This window comes from Parasteatoda tepidariorum, chromosome 4, assembly GCF_043381705.1.
Source record: "Parasteatoda tepidariorum isolate YZ-2023 chromosome 4, CAS_Ptep_4.0, whole genome shotgun sequence".
Classification (NCBI taxonomy): Eukaryota; Metazoa; Arthropoda; class Arachnida; order Araneae; family Theridiidae; genus Parasteatoda; species Parasteatoda tepidariorum.
This window is the reverse complement of record NC_092207.1, coordinates 54767009-54794133: the sequence shown is the minus strand read 5'-3', so window position 1 is coordinate 54794133 and position 27125 is coordinate 54767009. Positions and strand designations below refer to the sequence as shown.

Genomic DNA, 27125 nt, shown 5'->3' with positions numbered 1-27125 from the left:
GAAACGAAAACAAAAAAAGGGAGGGAGATTAGACGTTGAAAGATATAAATCTTAGCATTTATATGACATAAAAGCATAAAAATATTTTATGAAACAAAATTTCCAAATTAACCGCAAATTGCTGTATCTGCTTAGTAGTTTAAGAACAAAATACACTGACATATTTGTGCAAATATCACATTTAATGGCCTGACACGCAGCGGAAGGAAGGTTTAATAGTTAGTAAAATGAGCAGCACCATCTACTGATAAACTTTGTAACTAATAATGAAATTTAAAGAGAATAAATAATAGATTAGCTAAGTTGAACGCAGAAAAACGTATATTTTTATCTCATTCCAATTTCCTTTGATCGGCTTTTAACACAAATATTTAATCTGCTTAATTATGTTACAAACTAATTCTTTCACAAAACTAATAGCTTAATATAAGATGTTTTACAGCGTAACTAAATTTTCAACACTTCTCTCTGTTTAATACAGTGTATAATTAATCACTAACATCAACATTGTCAAGAGAAATCCGAAAAAGCATCATGTTCAACAAGACAAAAGAAACCAAAGAAAATTTTACAACAAAAAGGAAATAAAATGAAAGTGGAAGTCTTATTGATATACATTATTGATAATTTACATTAATACATCCTATTGATAATTTACATTAATATATTAAATAATTTACCTGCATATGCTCATTTTCAGCGGCGTCATTCAGGGGACTTTTGCCATGTTTATCCAATAATATTCTTCCACCATGTTTCAGCAACCACCTTAGGGTCTCCAGGTGACCACGGCTAGCTGCAAAATGGACAGGCGTTGCCCCATCATTGTCCCGGAGGTTGGGATCAATAGCTTGTTCTTCCACCTGTTGCATAAAGAATTCATAAATATCCCAGAAACTAATAAAACACCCAGAAAGAGGAATTAAAGAAGAGAGCAAAAGAAATCATATATTAGTTGAGAATAGCCATAATTAGACGACTAGAACCTGTTTTTAACTATTATAAAGAGGAAATGTTTATATTCTTGAAAGGTGTATCAAACTTACAGTTTGAACTAGTGAGTCATTGTTAATATATAACTTAACTTTTAACCTTGGAAATAATATTTTAGTTAAAAATAAGTGATTTCTAATAACTACTTAGATTGAGTTAAACAATATTGAAGGTTATCGAAAAATAGAAATCGATTATTATATATTTTCAAGTTTAAAAAATCTAAATTGTTGTATATTTATATAAATGTACTATTGCATAATTTGTTAAAAAATAAAATAATGGAAAACAGTATTTTTTTTGTGTAAAATTATAGTTTCCAAATATATTATTATTTTAACATTCAAAAATGACAATAAAGAAATCTTCGTTTATATTCGAAAGTTTTCAGTTAAAATAAAGTTATTGGTTTTATATATCGATTAGCAATATAGATATATCGATAATTTATTTAAAGATATATTGATTTTAAACAAACACGGCGATATATGCATTTACAATGATGCAAAAACTTTGCGGTTAATCTTTAGAAAGAAAAAACCAGGGAATAGTAATTTATATTTCATTATAATCTTGCTGCTCACATTAAAAGAAAATTTAATCCCAAAAAAACTCAAATTGATTATTAAATATATAAATAAAAGGAAATAATGCTTAAATTTTATAATTTTATATTTTATGGACATCGCCTTAAATATAGGCCGAAGGCAGAAAAAGTAACCAGTACAAAGGATTGGTAAATTTTTGCATTACCTTTTTAATCAAAAAGTAACTGAAATTTTTATTAATGGTAAAATATATTTCTAAACTAAATTACTCCCAAATTGTTTTTTTTTTCTTCTTTTTTTTAAAGTTCATTTATTTTAAATTGCACGTTCTAGTTAAATAAAAGGCTGAGTTGGGTATAGTAAAAGGTACGATACAATACAAAGATACACTATCTTAAGTAATCAAAGCACATACAATGAAAATAAGTATCTCAAATAAAAATTGCAGCTTTGACGTTTTGTTTCCCATATTTCACGTTCACTAACATGAATTTTATTTGTTATTTGATAAACGTTATACACCAAAACATGTATAGCACACATATAATCATATGATGGGAAAAAATAAATTTTCCTAAATTTGATGCGTTACTTTATTAAAAAAAAATCTGGCAAGAAGTATTGTTTAGAATTTCCACTCACCATCCACTTCACACATTTTAGAACCCCCATCTGTGCGGCAGCATGGATAGGAGCCATACCATCTTTTGCTCTTAAATAAAGGGAACCACCAGCCACCAAAACTAAGTATTTCAGAACTTCCAGGTGACCCTCTTGTGCTGCTAGATACACTGGTGTAACACTGTTCTCCATTTGGGTGTTCGCACTGTAAGAAAAAAAAGGAGATTGAGAATTGTTGATACAGGAAAAAAATAGTTGAACGAAAACAAATATAATAGTTTGAAAAAAAGTCATTGCTCCAAAAAGTTTCCCTAAATATATAACATTATAAAAGTAGCAAAATTAAATATAAATAAATAAGTAAATAAAATTAAATAAAAATATCAGTTTTGAATCAGTTTTTATTCATAAATAATGCACTGTTAGAAACTAGTTGGAAAAAATGGGTGAATAACAAATTATTTATTATTTTACCACATTCACCAAAAACTAACAAATAGTCATAAAAAAGATGGTTTTCAATTTGTTAACAGTTAGAAAAATCGCTTATTGACTGTTTTCACCTAATACGGTTAACCAACTAGAATTTTATCTGAGCCATGTTTTGAAAATACAAATAAAATTTCATATTTAGATTTTTGTGCACTGTTTAAAAAATTTGTGCATTTTTTCCCTATCGTTTATGCTTGCTGAAGCTTTACTAAGTGTGGCTATGTGGACAACATTATATCGCACTTCTTAAACTTGTTGACATAATGTAATTGAACTTGGGCGGAAATATATGGTTCAACACAATACCTTAAGAAGTCTGCGTATATTTAGGTTCAACGTTGAACTCAACTTTTCGGTTGGGGAAAGGGATTGATGCACATAAATACTTGAAAATATCAAAAATATTTTGTCTGAATCGATGGTGCACTTTACATGCATTATTAGTAGCAGAAAAATAGAGATGCGTGCCTAATTTAACACGGACACCTAAAAATATTTTTTTTTAAAATATAAGTTTTTTTTATTTATTTCATTAAAATTACGTAAGCTTCTCAAGTCTAATATTTAAGGCTCTTAAAGATCTCTGTTGGTATTCTTAGAAATAGATTTGCCACCCCTGAATTAACAACAAAAAAATTACTTTATTATTATTACTATTTTGTAAAATAACAAAACACAGATTACTTATTGACTTATCTTACTTTCCCTATGTCACATTAGTTGCCATCTTTGATATTTTAGAAAGCAAATTAAAATTCTGATCTTACAGAACAAATAAATTTGATGAGTTTGACGCGATAACACACGCGCCCCCTGCTGGGTGCCATTGAAACAAGTGATAGAGTGGTTATTCTTCCGGAAAAATAGAATCACATCTTTTCCTTCAAAAGGTGATGGCACGATAAGTTGCATTCGGTTTGACTTAGAAAATACGCTTTACATTCAGTTAAGTGGAACGCCGTACTATGATTGTAGCTAATTTATGATGCTTCATAATTATTTAGGCGAGCAAATTATTATGTTCTTCATTAAATTTTAAGCGAAGCATGGATAATTTAAAATTAATGGATGTAGAAATTTTTAAAGCGCAATAAGGAAATTAAGCTTTAAAATATCGTTAAATGTATTAAAATTGATGCAGAGATGTTGAATTGAAATATCTTCATTACATAAATGCCGAATTAATATTACAAATGTATTGTAATACTATTTTAATTTAGGTATTGTTTTTCTACTTTAATGTTATTTTAATTAAGTTATTTTAATTAAATTATTTTAATTAATTAATTAATAATTTAAATTTGATTGAAATGAATAGAACCCCTATTATTCAGTAGCATCAGAGAAGGGGATAACGAAAAATAAGCAAAAATAACTAGGAGTAATCTGTAAGGCTTATTTTTTTAATTCAGTTACTCAAATTATGTTTATCACCATGTAGACTCATTTTCTAAATTAAGAAAAGTTTTTTACTATGAGTAAATCTGATTTAAATTTATGTCCATTATCATTTAACTTGATAAAGTAACCTATAGTTGTATACCCTCAACGAGAATAATAAAATAAACAAATAAATAAAAATGCGAAATGACAAAGGTCAATGTGAAATCAAGAAGGCACTATAGAATAAAGGTATGGTTAAATTTGTGAATAATCTTTACGTTTGGTTGTAAATCAATAGAGTGTGGATAATGGAATATGATGTATAACCAGATGGCGAATAAAAAGTATCGAAATACAATTGATAATAACAAATTTGCAAAAATAGGACAAATTTTACCATAAAACTAATGTACAAAAACAATGCGAAAAAAATTGAAAGTATGTATGTACTAACATCTACGTATTTTGAATATATCTTTAATTTATTTCTAACATCATCTTAACACGCACATTCATAATTCTGTATCAGTATAAAGATAACATTATCTGAAATCGAGAAAAAAAGCAGAATTTTTACATGGGTTTTCTAAATATTATACAGGCGTATTGGGCAGTAGCACACAATACAATAAAATATAATTTAGGTAACTCGGAGTAGAAGGTATCGGAGTTCGAATTTAATTTTTTTCTTAGATTTATAAGACTTAAAAAAAATAGAACTTTAGTTTGCTGAAAAAAAAAACTTATTAATTTGCACTTGTGATTTTAAATTATTTAAAGTTATGAAATAATTCTCTTCAATTTTTAAACCAACTTTTTAAAAACTTTCCGTGTTACACACAATTATTTTCAATTTAGTGGGTATTTTCAATTATTATTATTGCTAGTGAAAGTGAATACAAATGATTAAAATACTCCAAAGGTGTCAACACTTTTTTTTTGCTCCAAAAAAGGCAGAAAATCATATAAAAGTTCAAATTCTCTGATTTCGTATGTGTTTAAACGCGAGATATAGTTTTAATTATACATATCCCTCATTTCGATGTACTTCGGTAATAAAAAAATGAAGGTAAATTTGATTAAAATGAATTGAATTTGTAAGTCAATGATTGATACGATTGTTTTAAACCTGTTACTTAAAGAAATAAATATGATATAAATCGTTTCAAAACTACAGAAAACGATTTAAAACACAAAAAGTCCTAGGAATGAAAGAAACATTTTTTAATCAAGTTTTGAACCAACCTAATAAAAGTCTATACTTAAATATCGATTCCAAAAATTAAGCTTCGCTTGGTTTTGTTTTTTTGTCATGCGTCCAGTAATTATTGATTTCAAAACATAATTATTGTGTTATCGAATTTCTGCAACTTATTTATGGCGTAGGCTTTAAATCATTCCTTTCTTACTTCTATAAAAAAATATCTTAAGCTGTTTCGGTAGCAGGGATAGTAATTATCACCTCGAAGACCTAGTCATTTTATAGGTAAGTTATGAGTTTTTTTTTTTAGATCTCATAAGGAAAATTTTAGAGTAAAATATTTAGAAAAACAAGGTCAATAATAATTGTTTTAATAAGAATGTCACGAACTCATTCGTTTTACACTATCAGCTTTTTACACTATCAGAATTCGTCTTACACAATCAGCCTTAAAGTAATTAATACTGTGTGAATTTATAGTATTTTTTTAAATAAGTGTAAAAATAAAAAGAGTTTTCTCTCAAACTGAACCACAGTATCGTATAATGAAATATAAGAATACTTAATTTACACCATACTATGGTTTAAGTTAACGCCGCATTAACCCTTTTGAAGGCCGTGGTAGGTATACTTACCACCACGTTTTACCACTTTTAATTTAGGTTTCCATTTTTTAATAACTTCAGCTTTCTTGAAGTGAGTTTGAATAAAATTGGTAAAAATTTGTCACTTTTAAAAAACGCATAAAAGTTATAAAATACATAATTCCTTTTGAAGTTTGTAGCATTTAAGGAATTTATTTTATAAATAAAGAAAAATAAAAGTCAGTAAGTTCCTAATAGGTCATGTTAAATATATTTACCACCAAAAAAATGGCATTTTTATAAACTATATGAGTTTTTATTTTATTTTTATATCAATTACAGTTCGTAAAACAATTTAAATTTCAAAAATACTTTAATTTACCTTTACTAGAAATAAAGGGCCCGTTAAAGGGTTAAGATTTGAAGCAAATGATAGCAGTGATATGGTTCAAATTGTTACAAAATTTTTAACAGTGCGACATACGAAAAGCTCTTCACAAAAAGTTTTTTTTTTGAGACTTGTATTAGTTAACTTAAAATGTTAAACAATTAAAAAAAAAGCTAGCTGAGGAAAGCTAAAAAACAGTTCCTCAGATCTGTTAGCGCATTTCTATGTAGAGTTAAAAGGTATGCAGCAAAATAATGATAAGCCACACTTTAAATTTGACGAAAGAAAGTGATTTTGGTGAGGAACACCTCAAATTCCAAGTAGGTAATGGGGTGTTTCTGAATATTAAGCTTTTATGAGGTAGAAATTACGGAAACTTGTAAATAACCGATCAACAAACAATACAATACAATACAAAACAGTTTGATGTAAAAAAAAATATATCCTTTGGGAAAAAGTGTTGTCAAATATTATGCTTCCCAAGTCCTTTAGCTGAAGTATTCAGTTGCTGTTGTCAGCGCGAATAACATATGTCAAAAAATTTTATTACAATAGAATTTTGTATTTCAATTCACCTTAGGTGAAGGGTAATTTTTTTTCTTCATAAAATTACCACAGTGCATGGTAATGACATTTCTAGTAAAAAAAAATGTAGTTAATAAAACTAAAATATACTATGTTCGAACCATTCATTTGATAATTTTTCCGCTCATACGGTAACGGTTTACCGGAAATTCTTGCTTTCAAAACTACAATTTTTATTACCACGCGTGTAGTAAAAAATATAAAACTGAAGAGTAAATTTAACTGAATAAATAGTTTTGATGTCATGCTCTAAAGTTTCCTGATAAAATTACTTAATTATACCACATATTGTTAAATTTTATCTAATATTATAGAACCATACTTTATTGTTCATCTTACTTAAATCATTATCAAAGAGCTTCGGTAAAAAGTACTGAGCTTTTGAACAAACTGTACCAGATTCCGGTTGTTTTGACTACAATTTTTCTCAGGATGTTATTGCGTGCCAATGTTGGGAAGATAATTTCTAGTTACTTGCCAGGTTAATTCGTTCAATGTTGTTGTGAAGCACTCTTTATTTAAATCTTATTGTTAAAACAAAAGCAGAACAATAATGTTCATGACAATAACGTGCTATTATTTTTTCACAGATTTTAAATGCTACATAATAAATAACGTAAAATGGTTTAATAAATTTCCGGAAAATAAATCTACCCATTAAAAAGACTATCTGTTTCTTAAAATGTAAGAAGGTATGTCTTCGTATTTTTAAATTTAATGAAAAGTACAAATTATTCTCTAACTGAATTTTTTTTTAAATGATACATTTTATGGAAAAACAAATTAAAGTTGATAATGAAAAATGTCTTAAAAAAGTTTTCTGAAAATATTTTCAAGAAATTCATAGCAGTTTAAAAGTAATAGGAATCATAACATAGTTCAAATTTCCTACAAACCTAAAAAGGTGATAAAATTTCAAAATAGGTATTGAAATTTATCATTCAGATTGAACTATAAGATTCTGTAATCATATTGAGAAGTGCGTTTCATAAAATTCCTCTTATAAATGCATGGTCCATTACAAATCTAAAATTCAGGAATAAAAGTTATAATTTTAAAATACAATTAAGGAATGATGCTAAATTTTGTAGTTTGTATATCTCATTTTGTCACTTTTTTTACGCTCTTGCAAAATAATGATTTACTATTTTTCTAAAAAAAATCACACAAAGTTGTTACTAAAATAACGCTGATGAACTTACCGATTTTTATCTATTTTTAAAATTTTTGATTCAAAGCTTAGATTATTTTTATCCCATTTTACAACATTTTAAGATAGGTTGAGGTACTACTTGGGTTATCTTCCACTTTTTTTCGGACAATGTTGATTTTCAGTTGACATTTTATGACTACAACGTGAAAAGGAACGATTAAGATAACAATCGTTTTACAATATGTGATGTCTACTGTTTTTAGATATCAATAACTAACTTATAGAACATACGAGGAGCAGTCATAATAAACAAGATAAAAACGCTTGCAACGGAACATGAGTGTCATAAAACTACGGATAAAAATAAGTCGGATAATAAAATCTTTAAGAAAGTTAGCTCGCGGATATAGAAATACGACTTAAAACCAGACTTCTCTTTGAAAATTGTTTTCTTCGGTTATAAAAACTGACCTGATTTCATTTTTTTTTTTGTTTTTGTTTAGAAGGCGAAGTTTTGTTTAGAAGTACGAGAACAGTTGTTTTTTTTCTCTTTCAATTTATACCATACGCATTGTGCCGTAGGAGAAAATATTTTTCAGACAAAAAGAGTAATAAAATATAAAAAATAATAAAAAAATTGATAATTATTGATCTAATATAAAATTTTTTTCCCCCGTCATTCAAATGTTTTTCTTCTTCATAAATAGACTTTTGCAACATCAACAACATTTCAAGTAGCCGGTTGGATTAGTTTTCAATTTCAGCCAATATACCTTTCTTTAGACGTCACAAAAGTATTTATAATTATTTGATATAAAATAATTTATATTAATGTCGGTGATTCAAATATAAAATAATTTATATTTAAATCACCGACACGACAGTAATTAGGAGANTTTTTTTTTTTTTTTTTTTTTTTTTTTTTTTTTTTTTTTTTTTGTTTAGAAGGCTCTTACGAGAACAGTTGCTTTTTTTTCAATTTATACCATACGCATTGTGTCGTAGGAGAAAATATTTTTCAGACAAAAAGAGTAATAAAATATAAAAAATAAAAAATAATAAAAAAATTAATAATTATTGATCTAATATAAATAAATTTTTTTACCCGTCATTCAAATGTTTTTTTTTCTTCGTAAATAGACTTTTGTAACCGCAACAATATTTTAAGTAGCGGGTTGGATTAGTTTTCAATTTCAGCCAATACACCTTTCTTTAGACGTCACAAAATTATTTATACTTATTTGATATAAAATAATTTATATTGATGTCGGTGATTCAAATATAAAATAATTTATATTTAAATCACCGACACGACAGTAATTAGGAGAATAAGTGGATCATAAAAAGAACATAAAAATAATTTGAATAAACATTATTTAAAAAACATTAAAAATGCATGCTGGTGAAAATAAAAATAAAAATCTCAGTCAGGTAGATAAACAACTCCAAGTTTCCAAAATTATTGTCCGTTTTCTTTAATTTGAGCTTTTTCTGCTGTTTTTTTTAATTATGAATCCTTATGCTCTCTTATGCTAATGCTTACAATTCTTTATTTGTGATTATAGTATTGAAATTGATATAAGCATTATAAAGTTGAGAAGGACATAAAACAGTATCTATTTTTCCTAATGAGTAATTAAAAATTTAACGAAAAAAAACTCTTCCTAAATAGCGTAGATGCCATCTTAATAGTACAATTAAACGGTTGTTTTTAATTTGATAAAACCAGAACAAAAAATAGACGCTTCAAATAAGAGAAAAAAATATTTTTACTTGCAAGAATTCTAAGGATTGAATTTTAGCAAATGAAATACAGATCAGAATTTTTAAGCTCATTAGTATTAATTAGCTTCGTTTTCCCGATACAGCGCCTATAAGATTGACATCAGTTGATTGGTCTTCGCTTAGCAAATACACTGAAAAATTTCCCGATCAAACTACGGTAAAATGTACGGACACCCTAGATGTCAGTACTTTTTACAGCAGCATACATTTTCACCACAAAATTTTAGGGAACAAAAATATCTGTCATACCGTTATTTTTACATTAATATTTATTGTAAAATCACTGAATCATTGTAATTAAATAATTAATACTGTAAAAAAATATACAGTATACGATAAAAATGGATTTCATTCTAAAATTAATTTTACAGATGATGCTCGCAGGATGCGGATACTTTTTACCGTAATTTGATCCGGAATTTTTGTAAGTGTATCCATAAAGTTAGAGTAACTCACTACGATTTCAGCTAATTAATTTAATTACAATTCTTTTATTGAAAATATCTCTTCAATAATTTGAAATTTATTTTCTATATTGAATATTTACTTGTGATTAATTGACTCTACCGATTTTAATTAATATTTTAAATCGAGAATGTTTCGTCAAATATTTGTCAGTTTGATACAATTAATCCTTCAACTGAAAATGCTCCGAAAATTTTTGGCCAGTAAGTTTAGTTACCATTCTTTTAATTAATACTTTAATCGAGAATTTCTCGTCATACTTTTGCCAATTGTCTTTACTAGATCCTTCACTTGAGGATGTTAATTCAAAATTTTACCTGCTGTATTGTAAAAAATTCCGGATTAAATAGGGTAAAAAAATTTTTTAGTCTTTTTTTTTAATGTTGCCTTTCAGTTTTGTCCTTGATTATGTAGACTTGATAAATACTAACTTATTAATTATTTAATTTTTGTCTAATTTTGTTTTTAGTTAATACAGAATAAATCACATGAACTAGACAGCTTTTTTTAAAAAAAATAGAATGGGATCATTGTTTATGGTACAATACCTTCTAAAATTCTTGGAAATATTTTAAAGGAAGATTGCCACCTTTTCACCACTTGGACAGGATAAAGCACCTGACACAATGAAGCTATTTGGCGATATTTCCTTCTTTTTTTCCTATTTAAGATGCGTATTTGCTGTCATTACACACCAGAGTGTCAAATCGTTTTTGTAAAAACTCGAGAACAACTTTTTCATCCGGTTTTCCAATATAAAAGTCAATTGTAAAAGGGGGGTGTCTGTCGCGACAAGGTTAGATCGCTTTATTTACCACAAAATGTGTAATAGCATGATATGACCTGGTTCTGACCTTGAATTTTAAAGCAGATTTTACATAAATAATAAAACTGAAATAGATTCTAAAGATAACACTCTATTTTGATCACGATCGCCTTTGAATGCCCCTTGTGCGTTTTGCGAATTGATGTCACGACATTTGTGTTGAAAAAAAAATTGGTAATAAAATGTATGAATTGAAAATATCTTCCTATAAAGAGGTGCCTGTTGCACCTGAAGCGTAACTTGAATGTTGTATCGCACAAAACGGTTTCAAATTTACACGAAAAAAAATCCCTTGACCAGTCTAAGAGTTTGTTTACGCCAAATGAATAGAAATATAATTCTCTTTTTCAAAAGTGTGTATGTCATAATAGATTGAATAATCTAACGCTTTTCAAACAACCATTCTCATTTTAAAATAATGCGTAAAGAAAATTGGAAAAATGTTTACCATTTTCTACTAGGACTTACACGTCTTAGGTTATTGCAAAGAGTCCACATACTTTTAGGCTAATTAGTAAATACATCACACATTGCTTAATTAGTTCGATTCATTTCAGGCAGTTTCCATTGAAATCAATGTTGTGAATGTTTATAATAAGGTTTATTGTTTATATATAGGTATATTTATAGGAAATATATTTTATTTTATAACCATCGTCGAACAGTCGACCAATATTGGGCTTACGACTACTAATGTTCAACTCCGTACCCTTGTAATTTTAAACCCAATCCAGAAGACAAGGGGACTTCTGGATCCTTGGGAGAAATTTACCTGTGCGAAGGACTTTTTGATGGAACTTACCCACATTTGTGTTACATGGAGAGGAAAACCACGAAAACCTCCATGGATAGGCCGACGGCAACAGGACTCTAACACATAATCCGTCTACCGTAGAGGATATTTTACTTCATCACCGTGGTCAGTGCGAGCCGGGTGATGAATTCGTATTGACCAGCCATTGCTGGGATTGAAACCCGGTTCACCTCATTGGAAGGCGAACACTCTGTCCCCTGAACCATCGCGGCTCTGGATCAAGTTTTGGAAGAAACAAGCTTTCGTGGAGGTCTTTTTAATGAAACTGGTCCGTTTTTGCTTTACTATGACAATGAAAACTTCCCATGGTAACCCCGGTGGCAAGAGGATTCTAACTCATGATCCATCTACCATCGAGGATATTTTATGTCAGCATTGTGGTCAGTGTGAGCCAGGCGCGGAATTCTTATAGACCAACCAACGATGGGATTCGAACCTGAGTCCAGAAGTGATTGCTCTATTTCTTTTCAATTTTTCATTTTATTTCACAATGAGACTGAAACGCTGCTACTTCCCTACCAAGGCTCGCAAGTTTCAATTGGACAAAATTTAAGAAATCGTTTGCACCTCAACTTTCACTCTACACTTTTTTAATAACATTAAAAAACATGCTTGCACCAAATGCCCATAGAACGGCTTAACCCTTTCGAACACACTCAAATATAGTCATTTTAGTATCGTTATTTTCTGAGATCTCCGAATTTCAAAGACTCTACAAATAGTTGAATGTTATAAAGTTAAATAAGATTAATATCAAATATTTCACCGGGAAATCTCATTTTTTACAAAAAGGCAAGTTAGCACCTAAATTTATTAAGCTTTGCAACGTATTTGCCGAACTGCATTAAAACAAAGCTTTATGATACAATAAATTTCGTAGTTTGCCAACGATACATCCGAAATTCTAAATTTCATAATTATGAGGACAAGAGATTAACCTCATATGACAGATAAGTTCGTTTGTTGGAGATAAATCCATTACTACGGGCTATGAAACGAAATATGTATCAATAACATCAGTAAAATATAGGAAAAATACTGATAAACTTTTGATAAAGGAAGGTTTTTTAAAGGTATAATCCGACTTGGAATTGCTGAACTTTCACCTAACGTTTCCAAAGGCTGATAGAAAATATTAGAAATTAAAGAAAAAAAAAAGTAAACCTCAAACAATGAAATGACTTTTAAAATAGAGTATGATTAAAGAAACATGTTTTTATAAGCTCTTGGAAATATTCGAAAAGATAAAAATATAAAGTTTTCGGAGAAACTGTAAAAATTTTTTAGTAGCATTATTTTAACAGATTTAGACTTTTTTTCTTTGTTTATTCTTGCTATAGTTTTTAGGTTTAGTTTACAAACATGCATTTAAAAAATTCTAAAGATTCAAAAAAAGTAAAATTTGAACGATTAAAGAATCCCAAAATGTTTTATTCATACAATATAAATTTGACATGGCATATCTGAGATTTTGTTGGGTTAAAATTAAGCTCTGTCGTCCTTACAATCTCACTCAAAGCGTTTTTTTTTTCTTTCTTAATTCTTTCTTTCAATATTAAGTTTTATTCAATTTTTAGTTTTTATGAAAATTTGTTAAAGATTTTCTGCCAAAGAGATTATTTAGCATTACTATGAAAAGTTAATTCTTAGTGTTTTTTTTCTTTCAAATTTTAATAATTATTAAATCCGAATATGTTGACTGCAAAAAGGTTTACAAAATACATTTTACAAGAAAGATAATTCATTTATCATTTAAAATCTGTAAAGTGTTAATTCAAAAATATTATTTTATTTTAAATTTTTGTCTATAACCGCCGTTGAACAGCAGACCCAATTCTTGGGTTTACGTCTACTAATGTTCAACTCCCTAGCCTTGTAATTTTGAACCCAATACAAAAGACAAGAGAACTTCTGGATCAAGTATTGGAAGAAATTTCCCTTCGTGGAGGACTTTTTCATGGAACTAATCCGCATTTGAATTACATTGTTAGCCTAACGGCAAGGGGACTCTAACCCATGATCCGTCTATCACTGAGGATATTTCACGTCAGCACTATGGTCGGTGCAAGCTGGATGCGGAATTCGTATCGACCAGCCATCACTGGGATTCGAACCCGGTTCGCATTATTGGAAAGCGAACGCACTATCCCCTGAGCTACCACGGCTCTCAAAATGTTTATTATGAAATGTTGCATAGTAAGGAAATATCACAGAACTACTTTAAAATCANATTCCGCTGACTTCGTATTTTGAATCCAACTCAGAAGACAAAAGTGCTCCAGAATCAAGACTTTGGGACGGTGTTAGCTATCTGTAGTCGACCTTTTAATAGAACCAATCCGTATTTGTGTTAGAGGGGGGAAACACGAAAACCTCCCACTGTTATCTCAACTGAAAAAGAGTTATAATTCATGATTCGTCTACCGCAAAGGATATTTTACGTTGTCACTGTAGTTGGTGTAACCCGGGAGCAGAGTTCGAATCGTACAGCCATCACTGGAATTCATGCTTCTTATTGGGAGACTAGTGCTCAATCCCTTGAACCACTGCCACATAGTTTAGAGACTTCCTTAATAATTAGACGATTAAAAACTCAACTCTCTATCTCATCATACTGTTTTATATATTATTTTATAACCGTCGTTGAACAGTCAACCCAATTTTGGGTTCACGACTACTAATGTTTAACTCCGTACCCTTATAATTTTGAACCCAATCCAGAAGGGAACTCTTCGATTCAGGCACATTCATATGAAAGCACGTTCAATTTACACAATTGAAAAAAAAATTGATTTTAAAATTAAATACAATATTATTTAAAGCAAATTATTAATTTAATACGAATTAAATAAAAAATATTATTATCCTTAAAGCTAAGGGGATGAAAATTCTAAGTGAGATTTTAGTGTATCTGCGTAAATTAGCTTCAAAGTTAAGACGCTGCTTATTTGTGTAACAGGAAACCAGAATTATGCCTTGCCCTTATTTCTTATTTGAATGTTTATATTTTTATTTCACTTTTAAAACCAGCGTTGAACAGCCGACAAGATTCCGAGCTTACAATTACGTTCAACTACATAGCCTTGTATGTTTGAACCCAACCCAGAGGACATAAGAACTCCTGGATCAAGCATTGGAAGAAACTAGCCTTCGTGGAGAACATTTTGATGGAACTGATCTGTTTTTACGTAGCGTAGCGATGAAAACTTCCCACGGTAAGCCCGATGGCAAGAGGATTCTAACTCATGATCCATCTACCATCGAGGATATTTTATGTCGCATTGTGGTCAGTGCAAGCCAGGCGCGGAATTCGTATAGACCAACCAACGCAGGGGTTTTAACCTGGGCCATGAGATGATCGCTTTTCTTCCTCAGCCATCTCGACTTGCAAGTTTCCATTTTATTTCATAATGAGACTGAAAACGCTGTTTACTGTGCTACCAAGGATCGCTAGTTTCAATTTGACAAAATTTAAGAAATCGTTTGTGCCTTAATGTCAAAAAACATGCTAACACCAAATGCCAAAAGAACGATTTTACCTTTTTGAACACACTCAAATATCGTCATTTTAGTATCGTTGTTTTCAGAGATCTCCGAAATTCAAAGAAATTCTACAAATAATTTAATGTTATATAGTTAAAAAAGATTAATATCAAATATTTTAGAGGGAAATCTAAATTTTTTCTCCAAAAATGCAAGTTAGCACCTAAATTTATTAAGCTTTGCACCTTATTTACTAAAATGCATTAAAACAACGTTTTATAAAACTATAAATACTGTAGTTTGCGAACGATATACCTGAAGCTCTAAATTTCATAATTATGAGGACAAGAGATTAACCTCTTATGACAGTTAAGCTCGTTTTTTAGAGATAAATCCACTACTACGGGCTATGAAACGAAATATTTATTAATAACATCAGTAAAATACGAAAAATACTGATAAACTTTTGATAAAGGATGGATATTTAAAGGTATAATCCGACTTGGAATTGCTGAACTTTCACCTAACATTTCCAACGGCTGATAGAAAATATTTGAAAATAAGGAAAAAAAGTATACAACCTCAAACAATGAAATAACTTCTAAAATAGAGTATGATTAAAGAAACACGTTTTTATAAGCTCTTGTAAATATTCGAAAAGGTAAAAGTATAAAGTTCTTGAAAAACTGTAAAAAATTTTTAGTAGCATTATTTTAACAGATTTAGAAGCCTTATCAGATTATTAATATTACTTTTTTTACTCTGTTTATTCTTGCTATAATTTTTAACTTTAGTTTACAAACATGTATTTAAAAATATACATATGAAGATTAGAAAAATGTAAAACTTGAACGATTAAATAATCCCAAAGTGTTTTATTCAAACAATATAAATTTAACAAGGCATATCAGAGATTTTGTTGGGATAAAATTAAGATTTGTCGTCCTTACAATCACACTCACAGCGTTTTTTTTTCCTTAATTCTTTCTTTTAATATTAATTTTTATTCAATTTTCGGTTTTTATGAAAATTCGTTAAAGATTTTCTGCCAAAGAGATTATTTAGCATTAGTATAAAAAGTTAATTCTTAGTGGGTTTTTTTTTTTTCAAATTTTAATAATTATTAAATCAGTGCATGTTGACTGCAAAAAGTTTTACAAAATACATTTTATAAGAAAGATAATTCATTTATTCTTTATTATCTGTAAAGCGTTAATACAAAAATATTATTTTATTTTAAATTTTAATTTATACCCAATTCTTGGGTTTACGACTACTAATGTTCAACTCCCTAGCCTTGTAATTTTGAACCTTATACAGAAGACAAGAGAACTCCTGGATCAAGTATTGGAAGAAATTTCCCTTCGTGGAGGACTTTTTCATGGAACTAATCCGCATTTGAGTTACAAGGAGAGGAAAACCACAAAAACCTCCCATTGTTAGCCTAACGGCAAGGGAACACTAACCCATGATCCATCTACCACTAAGGGCATTTTACGTCAGCACTAAGGTCGGTGCAAGCTGGATGCGGAATTCGTATCGACCACCATCACTGGGATTCGAACCCGGTTCACATCATTGGAAAGCGAACGCTCTATCCCCTGAGCTGCCACGGCTCTCAAAATTTTTATTATGAAATGTTATATAATAAGGAAATATCACAGAACTACTTTAAAATCAAGAATCACCATTTTTAATTATGTATCTTCTAAATGTAGCATAGTGTTCTAAATGCAGTTCTAATTACTTATATCTTCTAAATGTAGCGCACTGATTCCATTTATAGAATTCCATACAGTTCAAATGAAAATAAATTTGTTGCATTTTTAATAAAATATTATCCTGCTTCACTGTGATGGAAGGATAGCGCCTAAGGGCAGCTCTTTATTCAATATTCGCATTATGTAACGCGAATCGCGTGTCTTTCAGATCTATGTCAAAATTCTCAACAAACGATGCAAAAGCTGTCAGCACAAAATTAGGCAGAGATGTTATTAGCTATAATAATATTTATTTATTTAATCATTATATCCCCTGGGATGAATAATTTTTTAATTTTTTTATTGTTTGTGAGTATGTTTATCGTGAACTTCAACCTATGCTTCAAAATTTCAGCGAAGTAAACTCGAGGATATAAAAACTTCCTAGTTCAAAGCTTGTTTGGTTGTCATAAAAATTATGTCAAATAAAATTAAATTTTCCTTATGGAATAAGTGGAATTTCAACCAACATTAAAAAAAAATCAAGATTAAAAAATGTATTTTGTATTTTTACTTTTTTTTTCGTAATCAATGAATTAATTCAAGAGCATTCAAAACCTGAATTAATTTTGTTAGTTCGTATAACAAAACGATTAGAACTACATAACTGTGATTATAAGTTAACTTTAAGTTTATTTTTGTGTTTAGTCTTTTTACTTTGGGATATTGTATTTTCTTGTACCTTCTTAAAAAAAGAAAGTGTAAAATTCAAAGGAACTCAAGATTTTTTTAATTATTAATCTATGACAATATATTTTTAAAGCAGAAAAATTAACTCATTGATGTATAATAAATTTAGTAAACAAAGTTTTCTTGAAAACGTTTCTTTTTCAAACATAAAATATAAGTTTGATACTATTTATAATTGAACAAATAAATGAAACTACGTGAAACTTTTTAGAATTTGAATGAAGGTAGAAATACTAAGTTCTTTTTCAAAATTTGTTCTATATATGTTGAACTAATCAAATAATTCACCTCTTAATATGCGTGTAGAAGAGACAATATTATGAATTTTATTATAGTTTTTGCGTTTTAAAGTATAAAGCCCAATATGCTTTAAATGGAGTTATATTTTGATATTGAGCTACCTTTGCAAAATTTTAAATTTCCTTTTAAAACTTGCCCACTTTGTTTAGTAATACAAATTATGCAGTAGATAATTTGATACAATTTACCATAGTACAGATAAACAAAATTACAAGAAACGTTTCAAAATTTGGAAGGGTCTAAATTCATTTTCAGTGTTTGTTGCGCTAATCAAATAATTCACTGTTTAATCTAATTGTAGGAAAGACATCGTAATGAATGTTATTAGAGTTTTACGCTTTAAAAACATAAAGATGCTTTATGTTTTCGACAAAGATTGTTCTTGGAATGTTTCAATGCCTTTACATTACAGTAGAGCCCCGATTATCCAAGTTACCGCTTTAACCGATCTATCAAGGATTTTTTTTTCTAGTTATTTTTTTACTTTTAAAACTACCACCGGAAAAAAATATCTGAATTTTATCTTTCTAACACTCAGGAAAACGAAATCCAACAACTTGATCCGATGAAATGATCGTTAATATCGTCAATAATAAAAATGAATCTAGCGAAGATGATGAAGACAGTGACGATGAAAATCAACAAATAAAATTCTCTCATGCAGATGGTCTAAAACAGTGGTTACCAACTGGCTGCCCCGCTGGCCGCATCCGGCCAGCGAAGCCTTCTCTTGTGGCAAGCGAACTAAAATATATTAGTTGTTATTTTTTTTAGGACAATTGTCGTAAAAAATCATATGGGTTTAAAATACTTTTCTTTCGTTTTAAAAAACTTAATTTCTTCGTTTCTGTGAAATTTAGCATACCAACGGTGCAAAAAAATTTATTTCTCAGGTTTTGCGTCCAAGAAAATATTTATTCAAATACAAAAACAATCGAGTATGTTGGCCTTTATTTTTTTCCGTTTTTTTTTTTTTTTTTTTTTTTTTTTTTTTTTTTTTTTTTTTTTTTTTTTTTTTTTTTGTATTTTGTGAATATAATTTAGCATGTGCGCATCAGAAATTTTCACGAAGAAATTCTCCCAATTATCTTTTTGAAACCACTCATTTTGGACGAAAATATTTACATTTGTAAATTTTAAAGCGCATAAAAGAGGGAGTGAATATTATGTTTTATTTAAGTTAAAAGGATTGAACATCGCATGAGCGAAAAGGAAGAAAAAATAATTTCAGATGTTCGAGAATTTTTTTTGTTGTTTTTATAACTCCTAAAAAGTCGAAAAAGTGTTGATTTATCACAGAATTAAATTTAAAAGGAAAAAAAAATCTTCTCACTAAGTTTCTGATTAACAGAAGATTCAGAATGATACGTAACAAGCATTATAAAAAACTTTGATAAAAAATCTGACAGTAATATCTGACAGTACGTTCCTTCAAACATAAAAGAGTCCTATATAAAATTTTGATTATTTTGCAGCCCACCATTTGACTGGNGATGATGAAGACAGTGACGATGAAAATCAACATATAAAAATCTCTCATACAGATGGACTAAAAGATATAGAAAGTGCAATTGAAACAAACAATTAAAGACTTTTTTAAGTGAAAAACGTTTCATTCTGGTAAAGTACGCTTTTAAGTGTTTTTAAGTAAGCATTTTAATTCTAATAAGAATTGTATGTGGTGTACTCGTATAAATTTTGTATTTGTTAGTAGTTTTACGCTTTAAAGCACAAAACGTAAGATTTTTTACGCTTTAAACAGAGATCGTTTTATGAATGTTTAACTGTCCTTCATCATTCCAAAATTTTGCTTCAAAACTCGCTTGTTTTGTTTAGCAATGCAAATTACACAGCAAAGTTTGATACAATTTATAATAGAACAGATAAACAAAACTACACGAAATCTTCAAGGATTAGGGTAGGGCACACTTAAGCATTCATTCCCAAAGTTTGTTGAATGACATGACAGAGCTAAAGCAACAATCAAATAATTCACCGTTTAATCTAATTGTTAGAGCGGTAAAGATAAATAAAAAATATATAAACAGAATAAAAGATTTGAGTCTAGTTCTTCCTTGTATCTGACCTTTTGATTTACCTTCCGGGAGCTGAAAAAAATTATTATGTTAAGCACACGCGGCACCCCACCGTTAGGGCAGATGCTAACGCCCCCTAAATAGTCGATCTTTATTTTATTTCGCTTTTATCCATTTACCGTAACAGAAATTTAGAATTTGCCACCGATGAAAAAATTTACAGCTTTTTTTTCGGTTTTATTGATTTAAGATGATTTTCAGTTCTAATGCGTTGATGTCCTATAATCATATTTCCGTTCAGATATTTTTTTTTCTTCAATAAGTTCAAACACCTTCAGTTTATTTTATTTTAAAAGCTTTTATTTCCTTCAACGGGCTGCATTGTAATTTTCTATAATTCTATTTAAGCGGTGGGGACTTGGAATTAAAAAAAAAAGAATAATTGGAGTGAAGTGACTCGCAACGTTATTCGAAGTCTTCTTTTTTGTAGTTTGGTGATTTTTGAAAAACATTGACAGAGTGAGATTTTTTTATATTTTTTCTTATGGAAAATGCATTTATATTAACAATCCTGAAGAAAACATAGTTAAGGGCGTTTTGTATGTTCTATAATTCCTTACATTAAATTTTTAGAATTTATAAGAGAATATAATAAATAAAACTATTTCAAGAACATGACATTTTACAAGTATTTTTTTATTTAAACAAATAAAATCTATAGTCTAAAAATCACTTAATCACCCTTACAAAAACAATATTTACTAACACGTTCGCAGCTTGATTAAATTCGATTTGATTGTATTTTATACTTTTTCGTCTAAGCTAGTAATTTCGAGGCATATTTAAAACAAATAATAAATAAGTAGTGTAAGTTCGTGGGACAACGTAAACGTCGTCGAACATTGTGCCTTCTGCCACAACTTAACATCAAATGAAAGTTGAACGTTGTAGTCAGTCAGAAAAGAATGTCTTTTTGATAAAAGTATATCAAAGTACAATAAACAATGATACAGAAACACTGGTAAATATATGTTATAATAATATTAATACACCATTAATATTGAAGGCATATTTTTCCACAATTAATAGTATTACTTGATTTCTTCATTTTATAAAAAAAAAATGGAAATTTCTCTGAAAAAATAGTTAAATAACAATCTATTTAATATGTACTATTTATGATTATTTTGCCATATTCAAGCAAAGTAATCAAATTACCGTAAATAAGATGGTAATCAGACTTAACAGTGAGAAAAATCGTTTATTAACTATTTTAACAAAAAACGGTTAAATAACCAGAACTTTACTGCACCAACTAAGCTTATCTAATGAAACAACTTAGTTGCTTGTAACTGCGTACATATTATAGCTAAGAGGGCTAATTTGAGTCTAGTTCCTATTTCCAGTTAAATTTCTTTTTTTTATGATTTTGAGACCATGGTAGCTGTAAATGGTTAAAAAACTGTATAGTTTTGAATTCATGGTTTTATAACCATAGTAGTTGTAAACGGTTTCAAAATAGTGAAGGTAAAAAAATATTCTTTACCTTAAACTTTACGGTTAATCAGATGGACAGATTGCTACAGGTTATTTTACCATAATTTTAGAATGAAAATTCTGACAGTGTAATCGACTATCTGCGATGATCTGGGATTCATTGAAATCTAATTAAATAACCAACCTTTAACGGGTAATTGAAACACTCTAACCGTAGATGGCAAAGTCTGCCACCACCATTCAGCCTGGGTGCCAGTTATATCCAGATATAAAGTTTGGAATATGCTTTCCATACCAATTACTTACGTAAGATAATTCAATTAAAGAGAGATTTAATAATTCTAAAAATTCAGATTAATTCAATGTCGGAGATAACTCATTTGTTTTTTATATTTTACGCCCACTTGAAAAAGAAATTTAACAGTAAAAAATGATATAAGCCTTTTTTTGAGAATACTCAAAGTGTAATACCAAATAAAATAGGCTTTTTTTGACAGTAATATAAAACTTTAGTTATTACTATTATTAGTAGGTAAAACCTACTACACTCTCACAAAAAATAATTAAATATGAAATAGGACTAATTTTTAGCTTATGAAGATCAATAAATATCTACGATTTTGTGACAATTCCATATCGTCGTTAAAATCATACGCTTAAGCGCCAATTTTCTTCTCACAAATGCCCACTCAACCTTAAAACGAGCCCATATTGCATTATATTTTCTTTAAATCAATGAAACGGAAACACAAGGGAATGGGCCACATAATATTTACACAATTGGCCATAACGCTAAATCCTGTAAATAGAATTCTTGATCTAATCTAACATATAAAACCGCATCATAGATATTTTCCTTTAAAACACAGGCATAAATCATTATCTATATCGCGAAAAAAAGTATTATTTTAAAAAGAAGTACCATCTTTGATCTAAATTACTATTTTTGTTTCTGCAGTGTTAGGAGTTGCGAGATATAGATTAAAATGTGAAACAATAACGCAGGAATGCGTGATGTGTTTAGTAATAGGCATTTTTGGCGGAAAATTACGAAATCTTGTAACATACTGATTTTATTTAGATGTGTGACAGAAACATTAACAGGTCTTTCACACACTCATTTAGAGCGTTTTGTAAGAAGTAAAAAACAATTTAAATGATTTGGGGATAGTATTTTTCTAGGTTAAATTATAATGTTCTTAAAACGTGTCTTTCGATGTAAGATCAGTGAATAAATATGGAGAGAGTTATCTAACCACATTTGATACACGAGGACTTCTAAAAAATCTTGCAACATACTGATTTTATTTAGATGTGTGACAGAAACATTAACAGGTCTCTCACACACTCATTTAGAGCGTTTTGTAAGAAGTTAAAAACAATTTAAATGATTTGGGGATGGTATTTTTCTAGGTTAAATTATAATGTTCTTAAAACGTGTCTTTTGATGTAAGATGAGTGAAGGAAATACGGAGAGAGTTATTTGACCACATTTGATACACGAAGACGTCTAAAAAATAATAATAAAGTAACCGAATTATGTTGTTCATATATATGTTACATCAATGCATGGAATTTTAATTGTACAAGAAGAAAAATAATTTGATGAAATTATTGTATTCTAAGGCAATGACATATTTGAAAAGAAAAAAGTAAATAAATAAATAAAAACCATAATTATGGTTAATAAAATATACGATATTTAAACCATTCATTTGATAATTTTTTTTCGTTCATATGATAAGGGTTTATAGAAAATTCAGGTTTTCGAAATTATAGTTCTTATTACCGCAAATTTAAAAAAAATAGAAAGAGTAAATTTAATCGAATAAATGTTTCTTATGCCATGCTCATGATAAAACTATCAAATTTTACCACGTTTATCAAATTTTATTACATATTATAAAACCATATTTTTTTGTAAATTTTATCAAAACAATTACCTAAGTGTCTTCAATTTTCGAGCTTTTCGTACCTATCGAGCTAAAAACTTGGTAAATTTTATAGTTTTGACCATACTTTTTTTCCTCAGGGTAAAAATCTACTGTTGTGGTTAGAATTGTATTCTATATGAATTATGAAAACATAACCTCTTCAAGATTGCTGATATTGTGATTTGTAAATTTCATTATCTTTCATAATTTTTGCTTATTAGCTAATGGCGGTTTTGTCTTGAAGATATAAGAATCAGTGCATTACAGTGGCATATACAAGAAATATAAATTATTTATTTTATTTCTCAGACGTTATTTCATACATGCTTCAATCATCTAATACTTTTTCTATTTTTATAATCTTTTTATCTAATTATAGTAATTATTCAGAATTATAACAAAGAAAACTACTAGAATATGGTTAAATTTGTTGTGTTTCTGGTTCTGCGGGAACACCAAAAAAAATCGGTAATTTTAATCGTAGCGTTTTGTTAATGATTTTGAAAAAATTAACAATAAAATAAGGTTTTATAATGTGTGATAAAATTCGATAAATATGGTAATTTTTCCATGGCAAAAAAAAAACATTTATTCGTCTAAATTTACTTCTCAATTTTGTGTTTTTTTACTAGATGTGTGGTAATAAGAACTATAATGTTTAAATCCCGAATTTACGGTTAACCGTTAGCATATGAGGGTTAAAATTACGAAATGAATAGTTTAAATACCATATATTTTCGGTTTCATTAACCAGAATTATGGTTTTGTCATTACCATGTTAATGTCATTATCATTTGTCATTACCATTAAATGTCATCATACAGCAGTATCCTTGCTGCATTATAATGCAGTGCGGTAATTTTATCAGAATTTTTTCTCAGTGTGCGGAAAATAGATCAGGGGGAAATTGGGAGATTTGACCATAGTGAATGCTTGATCTACAATGCTTTTTTTAAATTACAATGCTTATTTAATATTTAAATGTGCTTGATATAAAGTACTTATTGTTTCTCTCAGTTAGCTATTTGAAAGCAAAATCAAGGAGACCATCGGGCATTTAAGCGTTCAATCATTTTAATGCAGAAAAATATTCTTTTTCGATATAAATAATTTCCTTCTGGGCCATATGTTATTAAGAGAGGTAGAAAAAAAGTCTTGAATTATTTATGCACTATACTAAGATCAAGTATACGCAAAGGTCTGCTTTAATTGCAATTTTAATGGATTTCTAAATTGTTTTATAAAATCGACATTGAGAGAGAGTCTCCCCATCGCACTGAATCGAAGAATTTGACGGATTAGCGTGTCAAAGAAAAAATTGAGAAGAGGCACAGCATGGAAAAAAACACATAAAATATATTTAAAAAAGAAAAGATATGAAGAAAAAGCGAAAAATAGGAATTGCCTTCCGACAGTTCAGTTTACTGATTGAAACTCAATTAATTTAACAATTTCGATTCAGATTTGTTATTTTTCATTCCTAAAAAAATAGTTGATATTTCATTAGAAATTATAACTGCCCATAACCATTATGTAGCATTTAACTTTCATTGCTTTTATGTTTACAGAGCAATTTATTTTTACTGTAAATATGCTATAAATAACTTTTTAATTTCCGTTGAAGAAACTCCTTCGTAGTGGGTAAAACATCCCCTAGTAGGGAGAATTCATGCAGTTTATATAGTATTGTAAAATCATTTATAAAACAGTAGTTTGTAGTGTTAAATTGAATAACAGTAGTCATAAGTCAAGTATTATAAGTTATAAAATAATTTCCTTTCGGATTTTTTTTTTAATCTGGAAAAAATAAATATGGCCAAAGGTACCAAAATATGGTATTATTTACCGTGTTTCCGGCTCTGTGAGAACACCACAAAACTCGGTAATTTTTATCAAAGCTTTTTGGCAATGATGCTGGTTTAATTAAAAATAGAATATAGTTTTATAATTTGGGATAAAATTTGGTAAATGTGGTGAAATTTTTGTAATTTTATCATGATATCTTAGAGCATGGCAAAAGACATTTAATCGGTCAAATTTACTTTTCAGTTTTATTATTTACTAACTGTGTGGTAACAAGAACTATAATTTTGAAAACTAAAATTTCCGGTAAACCGCTACCATATGAATGGAAAATTTACCAAATGAACGGTTTAAGTACTTCAAAATTGTTTTTATAATTGTTATATTATTAAAAATAAATATGCGTTATATTTTTAATTGAAAATTTATGCTTTTTATTTTCTTCTGGATTTTTATACGAAAAAATTCCCAAAAATTGATTTTGATGTGAAAATTATTTAATAAATATTCGTGCTTAATCTTGCTTCTTAATATGTCATAATCACTATAAAAGACTGATTATAAAGTGCCCATCCTCTTCCAGTATTCTGGTAAATTTTTCGATAGAACTTTAAATTTAAGCACTGCAGTTACTTAACAAATTAAGAAATATTCATTAGTTTAAAAGCTTCCATATTTAAATTCAATTTTAATGCTGACAACGCATTTTAGAGAAATAATTTGTTAAATCTTTTGGTAGGAAAAATTTATATTTGTATTTAAGGCAAAGCAAAATTATATAAACGTAATACATATCTTTAGAAAGAATAAAATTTTGTAAAAGTCGTTATAAAGTATTTTGTCTCTTCTATTTTTTTTTGTTATTTAAACTCTAAAATGTGACATGATAACTGATGAAGTCTTAATGTGCAGTTCATGCATACAGTTTAAATGATTACGACACATTTTAGAGAAATACTTCATAAAATTCTCTGATAAATAATTATATTTGCATTTAAGACGAAGCGAAATGATATAAAAGTAATCCTTAGAAGGAATAAAATTTTATATGAATTGTTACAAAGTATTTTACCTTATCTATTTCTTGTTATTTATACACTTAAATGTGATATGATAACTGCCAAGAAAAGCAACAGATTTGATAGCTTAGAAAATAATGTTTTGCAACCAGCGAAGTAAAGCAGGGTAAAGAAAAACAAATAAATTCTCATGCAGCTTTGGGAGTTATTTTGATGATATTAAAAGACATCAAAATAACTTAGATATTTTTTATTATTGTAAGAAAAACATGCTTATCTACCAAACGATAAGGTAGGATAATTTTCAATTTCCTGTCGCCAACGGGGTTGTTCCATAGATCACTCAAAAGTATTTAATCAAAAGTTCTCGTAGAAATGTCAATGCGGCTTGTCAAATAATTATGATCACGAAATATTGCGACAATATAAAAGAAATCAAGTTACCATTTAATACCGCATGACCACGGGCGACAGGTTCAATTTACAAAGTATGGCACGCCTTGATGAGTTTGTACTCAATTGGACTAAAATAAGATCTTCCAGAAAAATGATTCGGATACACAAACATCGAACGTTTTCAGCAACCCCGCGGGGAGACGTTGTTATTCGATAGCAAGGAAATCCGGACTTCGGGATCAAGGAGCGTGCCGGATTAGCAGAGCGACCTTGAGAAAAAAAAAGAGATTCCAAATTGATCGGAACTATTATAAGAAAAATATGATGTTTCACCAGTTTTTTTCATTTTGTGTTCCTAAATGAGGCAAG

At 28.7% G+C, this 27125-nt stretch overlaps 1 protein-coding gene across 7 annotated transcripts in view; it reads right to left on the bottom strand.

The window, feature by feature from the left end:
- The window catches only part of LOC107444740 (espin protein forked), a 267337-nt gene that overhangs the window by 41061 nt on the left and 199151 nt on the right, over window positions 1–27125 (bottom strand). For all 7 annotated transcript variants that reach the window (XM_043049623.2, XM_043049573.1, XM_043049683.1 and 4 more), the window contains 2 exons: window positions 2184–2367; window positions 681–863 (listed from right to left, as the gene is read on the bottom strand). In XM_043049623.2, coding sequence (XP_042905557.1) covers window positions 681–863; window positions 2184–2367 — 367 coding nt within the window. The remainder of the gene's footprint in view (window positions 1–680; window positions 864–2183; window positions 2368–27125) is intronic.